Below are 7,784 nucleotides of genomic sequence, written 5' to 3' on the forward strand. Positions count from 1 at the left end.
ACAATACATTTAGTACTACGTCGTCTGAATTTATCATTGGGAGCGGACGAACACACACACTCGCAATAAAGAACAGACAGATCACGTAACATTAACTAAGGCTGTCATTGGGCCAGCTAGGCAGATGGCAACTAGAGAAACAACATGCTAATCATTGTATACGTGACTAGGACTGTCATAGGGCTAGCTAGGCAGATGCCAACTAGAGAAACAACATGCTAATCATTGTATACGTGACTAGGACTGTCATAGGGCTAGCTAGGCAGATGCCAACTAGAGAAACAACATGCTAATCATTGTATACGTGACTAGGACTGTCATAGGGCTAGCTAGGCAGATGACAACTAGAGAAACAACATGATAATCATTGTATACGTGACTAGGGCTGTCAGAGGGCTAGCTAGGCAGATGGCAACTAGAGAAACAACATGCTAATCATTGTATACGTGACTAGGGCTGTCATAGGGCTAGCTAGGCAGATGCCAACTAGAGAAACAACATGCTAATCATTGTATACGTGACTAGGGCTGTCAGAGGGCCAGCTAGGTAGATGACAACTAGAGAAACAACATGATAATCATTGTATACGTGACTAGGGCTGTCAGAGGGCCAGCTAGGTAGATGACAACTAGAGAAACAACACGATAATCATTGTATACGTGACTAAGGCTGTCAGAGGGCCAGCTAGGTAGATGACAACTAGAGAAACAACATGCGATAATCATTGTATACGTGACTAGGGCTGTCATTGGGCCAGCTAGGCAGATGGCAACTAGAGAAACAACATGCTAATCATTGTATACGTGACTAGGACTGTCATAGGGCTAGCTAGGCAGATGACAACTAGAAAAACAACATGATAATCATTGTATACGTGACTAAGGCTGTCATAGGGCTAGCTAGGCAGATGACAACTAGAGAAACAAAAGGCTAATCATTGTATACGTGACTAGGGCTGTCATAGGGCCAGCTAGGCAGATGATAACTAGAGAAACAACATGATGATCATTGTATACGTGACTAGGACTGTCATAGGGCCAGCTAGGCAGATGATAACTAGAGAAACAAAAGGCTAGTCATTGTATACGTGACTAGGGCTGTCAGAGGGCCAGCTAGGTAGATGACAACTAGAGAAACAACATGATAATCATTGTATACGTGACTAAGGCTGTCATAGGGCCAGCTAGGCAGATGACAACTAGAGAAACAAAAGGCTAGTCATTGTATACGTGACTAGGGCTGTCAGAGGGCTAGCTAGGCAGATGACAACTAGAGAAACAAAAGGCTAGTCATTGTATACGTGACTAGGGCTGTCAGAGGGCCAGCTAGGCAGATGACAACTAGAGAAACAACATGATAATCATTGTATACGCGACTAAGGCTATCATAGGGCCAGCTAGGCAGATGACAGCTACTCTCAAGGACGCCAAGTCGTGAATGAAAGCAGCTGAGCACACACTCACTGTGCTGATCTACGATCTTGAAGGCTGCCTTGACCGCGGTGAAGCTGAATCCTTTCTGTAACGCAGGTACCAGCCTGATTCGATCACATATGGTGTCCCAAATGTTGTCTTGGTCATGAACACCGTGCAGAGCAAACAGCCGTGCATCACGGCGCTGAAAGGAAAAAAAATATATTTATGTGTGACTTCCTGTTCAGAGATGGGTTAAACCGCACATTTATTGAGCACAGTCTACTTAGTATGTCTGCTCGAGGATTTGGCACTGACTTGTCGCTATAACGACTTCTCGAAGTAGGCATTTGACTCGATTAAAAAAATAATGTGTTTGAATGAAAAAAAAACATGTTGTCAACACTTGACTCAATGTTAACACATTTTCAAGGATGTTACTCGCATGCGCGACCATAGTCTGAAAAAGTTTGTTTGAATGAAATGGAAAGAAAGTGTGCATACCATAATATACTACGGCTAAATGCTCAGATCAGACACGCTTTCAACTCACTATAGACAGCCTGGAGGTACCAAAGTACTCTTGATTATTAAGAGAGTGCCTCCTTTTCTAAAAGCAACATTATGATGAGAACTGAAAAAAACATTAACTTATCACTTTCTCTTAATACAATGTTCACCAGTCTTCTGTAACGAGTGCGTCATGTTTGAGCATGCCACTGGACCATATCTTATTTTTCATTTTTAGGAGGGGATCAAGATGTTTTTGATACAAGATTTGAAGTAAAGAGTGTGAAAAGACATGGGAGTTTAAGGACCTCCTTCATTTTAATGTGAAAGACAGAAATGTAGATAGTTTCAAAACACAAAGTCCACCATGAAAACTGAGAAAGGAAACAAAATGGTATCCGTCCCCCATAGCCAAATAGGCTGAATGGGCGTAAACATGCAACACCAACCTCATCATCATCATCATCAATAGGTAACAGGAAAACCCCGTTCATGAGTGTGGCGATCAGTAAGACGAGAAGAATCCTGGATGCCATGGTCAGCTTGTTCTGTTTATGATGTCGTTGGTACAAGGGTGGTTCTGAAAAGTTGTGTATAAAGTATAAGCTTGTTTCGCCAGCAATATCGTTATTTCGTGATAGTGTTGGTACAAAGGTGGTTTGTGGTTCTGCAAAGTTATGTATAAAGTATAAGCTTGTTTCGCCAGCAATATCTTTATTTCGTGACAGCATTGGTACAAGGGTGGTTCTGCAAAGTTATGTATAAAGTATAAGCTTGTTTCGCCAGCAATATCTTTATTTCGTGACAGCATTGGTACAAGGGTGGTTCTGCAAAGTTATGTATAAAGTATAAGCTTGTTTCGCCAGCAATATCTTTATTTCGTGACAGCATTGGTACAAGGGTGGTTCTGCAAAGTTATGTATAAAGTATAAGCTTGTTTAGCCAGCAATATCTTTATTTCGTGACAGCGTTGGTACAAGGGTGGTTCTGCAAAGTTGTGTATAAAGAATAAGCTTGTTTAGCCAGCAATATCTTTATTTCGTGACAGCGTTGGTACAAGGGTGGTTCTGCAAAGTTGTGTATAAAGAATAAGCTTGTTTAGCCAGCAATATCTTTATTTCGTGACAGCATTGGTACAAGGGTGGTTCTGCAAAGTTGTGTATAAAGTATAAGCTTGTTTCGCCAGCAATATCTTTATTTCGTGATAGCGTTGGTACAAGGGTGGTTCTGCAAAGTTATGTATAAAGTATAAGCTTGTTTAGCCAGCAATATCTTTATTTCGTGACAGCATTGGTACAAGGGTGGTTCTGCAAAGTTGTGTATAAAGAATAAGCTTGTTTAGCCAGCAATATCTTTATTTCGTGACAGCGTTGGTACAAGGGTGGTTCTGCAAAGTTGTGTATAAAGAATAAGCTTGTTTAGCCAGCAATATCTTTATTTCGTGACAGCGTTGGTACAAGGGTGGTTCTGCAAAGTTATGTTTAAAGTATAAGCTTGTTTCGCCAGCTATATCTTTTTTTTGTGATAGCGTTGGTACAAGGGTGGTTCTGCAAAGTTGTGTATAAAGAATAAGCTTGTTTAGCCAGCAATATCTTTATTTCGTGACAGCGTTGGTACAAGGGTGGTTCTGCAAAGCTATGTATAAAGTATAAGCTTGTTTCGCCAGCAATATCTTTATTTTGTGATGGAGTTGGTACAAGGGTGGTTCTGCAAAGTTGTGTATAAAGTATAAGCTTGTTTCGCCAGCAATATCTTTATTTTGTGATGGAGTTGGTACGAGGGTGGTTCTGCAAAGTTGTGTATAAAGTATAGCCATCTTACGCAAGCAATATCTGTACATTGTGATTGCGTTGGTACGAGGGTGGTTCTTCAAAGTTATGTGTAAAGTATATGCTTGTTTCGCTAGCAATATCTTTAGTTAGTGATAAAGTTGGTACGAAGGTGGTTCTTCAAAGTTCTGTATAAAGTATAAGCTTGTTTTGCCGGCAATATTGTATTTCCTGATGACGTTGGTGCGAGTGCCGTTCTGCATACTTGTGTATCTAATAACCCTGCTACTTAAGCAATACTGTTATTTCCTGATGACGTTGGTACGAAGGTTCGACACAGTGGTGTACAAAATGGTTGTCATGCTACGCGAGTAATAACGTTATTTTCTGATAGCGTTAGTAGGAGGTTTGTTCCTCAAAATTCTAGTCATGCTTCTCGAGTAATAACGATATTTTCTGATAGCGTTAGTAGGAGGTTTGTTCCGCAAAATTCTAGTCATGCTACGCGAGTAATAACGTTATTTTCTGATAGCGTTAGTAGGAGGTTTGTTCCGCAAAATTCTAGTCATGCTACGCGAGTAATAACGTTATTTTCTGATAGCGTTAGTAAGAGGTTTTATCCGCAAAATTGTATACCATATCTTTGTTTTCTGAAAGCGGTGGTACAAGGATCGTTATGCGAAAGTGTGTACAACAGACTGATAACCAAATCAAAAAGCAAATCAACTCAAATTGTATTTTTCGAGGGTTGTGGCATTAGCCATACAACGAGCTTTTTTTCAACCAGCCCTCGACCAGAGAGGGGACTAATTTAATCTCATAATCACACGGATATTCACGTAGAAAAAAAAGGTAGAGAAAAACAGCAACATAATGTTTACACATTACATATTATACACAAATATTAAGCGTCGTATATGTAACGTATTGAAAACAACGCTGAATACATATGCATGAGTAAATGTGTTATTAAAGCTTTGAGTGTTACGTGAGCAATGCCTTTGTTTTCTGATGGCGTTGGTAAGAGCTAGGGTCGTTCTGCTGTATTCCGTACAAGTTTTAGCTATGCTACGCATACAATATCTGGAATTTCTGATGCCGTTAGTACGAGGGCTGTTCTAAAAAGTTTTTAGTGGTGGAAACTATACGTCACGCGAGACATATTTTACAAAAGACGTTCTGTAAACTTCCGTTCAAGTGGTAACAGTGTCACGTGAGCAAAATCGTTTGTTTCTAATGGAGTTTCTACCAGAGTCGTTCTGCAAAGTTGTGTATAAGCAATATAATAGTGTTCTGATCCCGTCGCGATATAACCTTGAATGGTTGAAAACGACGTTAAACACCAAATAAAGAAAGAAAGAAAGTGTTCTGATAGCGTTGGTACGAGGGTTGTTCTGCAAAGTTATGTACAATTGGTATCTATACTACGCGATAGACCAAAGCGAAACTAGTTTTAAACACGGTGATTGCCGTGTAAACTGAGAATGGAAACAAACTGCCATCGGTCCCGGATAGCCGAACACATTGTAGAAATGATACGTAAAAACAAAAACAACTAACCATCCCATGAATCTGAATAATTTGCCACATTTTTTTTAAACCCGTTTTTTTTCTAATGTTTCATCATCAAAGGCTAGCATGAAAAATCTAAAAACATTGACCTTTTACTATCACCAATCTTCCTGTTAAGTACATTAATCAAACATTAAAATGCACAAATCAGCATGCAAAATTCAGAAATTGACAAATGTACTATACATGTTTTTTTCTAATCAGTAAATGCATCAAAAACTGATATGAAACATTCAGAAAATTCAGAAATGTCCTAGAATGTTCAGCATTGTTTTAAATTCCCAAGTAAAGCAATTTATAAGTTTACGAATTTACTGAACTTTTCAGGCATATGACAACAATTAAAACATTATTTGTTTATAATTCCTTGCACACATACTTGTTGATTTGTGCTAGTTTATTCTATAATGAATTTGTAAAGCGCCTGGAGCCAATTGATGGGACTCGCGCTATAGAAAAGTTATTTATTATTATTATTATTATTATTATACTTACCACGTCTAGATGGTCAAGAGACAACTACCTGTAGCTTGCACTATGGACAGTCAGTTGTAAGCGGCATATATATACTACTCAAAACAACGTAAGGACCAACTTGGAATTAGTGATATCTTACATTTAATGTGGACTAGCGACAAAGAATAATCATTAACAGGTGAAAGCCCTAAGATTAATCGGTGTTTTCATGCCCGCTATCCAGATGACAGTTCTGTGATCTATGCGAAGTTAACGTCTCTTCACAGCTAGCTTTAAAACAGGTTGAACTGGCCGTATGGTTGTGATCACACACACACACACACACACACACACACACACACACACACACACACACACACACACACATACACACACACACACGCACACACACACTCACACACACATACACACACACACACACACACACACTTACGCGCGCGCGCACGCTCGCACCCACGCACACACGCACACACACACGCACACACAGACACACACACACACACACACGCGCGCGCGCGCACGCACGCACATACACACACACACACACACACACACACACACACACACACACATCATATTCTGAGATAAATCCTAGCAGCGCTTGTTTTGTGTGCATGTGTGCAAGTCAGGGTGCCAAGCACAGGTTAAGGGATCATCATCACGTTGCGTTTCAAGCGCTTTGCAGCTTTTGAAATGAGTATCAGACAGCGGACATTCCCTCAAGCCGCGGCAGGTCAAACAGTGATTGTACATCTCATTGGACTAGGTTTATTTTACAGCTTAGAGGCCAGCTGTGACACAATATTAGTAAAATGTCCTGACTCGATCACACACAGCTTAACCGTTTAAAAGCTGGATCAAATGAAAACAGTTAAAGCAGTCAACAGTTCCATATCTTATTATACTTTAATCCTGTTAACTGTCACATAGCTTCACCGTTTAAAAGCTGGATCAAATAAAACAGTTTATGCAGTCAACAGTTTCATACCCTATTATAATTTAATCCTCCATAATGTAAAGTTTAAACACATCTTGTCAACGCTTCTAGATTATGTTTATGTGGTTCTTGATTATAAAATCATAGCTATGTAAGCTCGTATTTTTCTGATAGTGGATTGCATTCGATGTGTTGTTGTGTCTGATCATAGATAATGCCTGTTTGTTCGCTGTTGTTGTTGTTGTTGTCCTGAAGCTAAGCAGTTGAAGCAGTTGACAGTTCATATCCTTAATATGATTTGTTTCTCCATAATTATTTAAGGTTTACACAAAAATGTGTTTACCTCTTCTAGATTATTTTGTATGTGGTTTTTGATTACAAAATCTAAGCTATTTCATTTTGTATGATTGATTGTATTCTTATGCGATTAAAAGTCGTAAAATGAAATATTGGTTTTAGATCTTAACGCTTTTATGTAAGTGCCCTTAATCCTGTGTCAAATCGTTTTTCGGTTTAAAGTCTTAACGCTTTGATGCAAGTGCCGTGTGTTAGATTAAATGATCAGTGATGGGTAATATGCCTGAACTTGTGTGTACGAAATGTTGAATTGTAGTGCCCAATGCCTCATAGATCCTGTAAAGCGCCACGAGACTTTTGTCTGGCAGGGAATATATCACTATAAGTACGTTTTAATATTATTACTATTCTAATTATTATAGTATTAATAAAGATAAGTTCTGGTAGACCACTTGTGAGGATTAATTGTAATCGTCTTTGGCATTAATATATTTACTGAGTAGAGAACTTGCAATTAAATAAATAACATAAGTAGTATTATCACTAGTGGTGCTGTACTTTATCTAAATTGAATAAGCATATATATTTGTTGATCACATGAAAACAGAACAAACAAAAAGCTGCAGCCATGCCACTTTCTGCACAGCTTGTTTTTTTCTCCTTTTTTTGTCAAAACTAACATTTGTCATTCTGCAAGGAGAATTCAACAAAGAATTCCCACATAAAACGAAATTACATCACGCACAGCAATGTATATCTATCAGTGCATTCTGTGTACTTTGTATTTATTTCGAACATCTTGTTCTTTAT

At 38.9% G+C, this 7,784-nt stretch overlaps 1 protein-coding gene across 1 annotated transcript in view; it reads right to left on the minus strand.

Annotated features, from left to right (window-relative positions):
- LOC138972998 (uncharacterized) overlaps nucleotides 1–5,909 on the minus strand; it is a 7,039-nt gene extending 1,130 nt beyond the window's left edge. The window contains exons 1-3 of the mRNA XM_070345657.1: nucleotides 5,759–5,909; nucleotides 2,372–2,502; nucleotides 1,464–1,617 (exon numbers count right to left, since the gene is read on the minus strand). Of these exons, the coding sequence (XP_070201758.1) occupies nucleotides 1,464–1,617; nucleotides 2,372–2,458 (241 nt within the window). The 5' untranslated portion in view covers nucleotides 2,459–2,502; nucleotides 5,759–5,909. The remainder of the gene's footprint in view (nucleotides 1–1,463; nucleotides 1,618–2,371; nucleotides 2,503–5,758) is intronic.
- Between the last annotated feature and the right edge of the window lie 1,875 nt (nucleotides 5,910–7,784).

The sequence above is a fragment of the Littorina saxatilis genome, linkage group LG8 (genome assembly GCF_037325665.1).
Source record: "Littorina saxatilis isolate snail1 linkage group LG8, US_GU_Lsax_2.0, whole genome shotgun sequence".
Lineage (NCBI taxonomy): Eukaryota > Metazoa > Mollusca > Gastropoda > Littorinimorpha > Littorinidae > Littorina > Littorina saxatilis.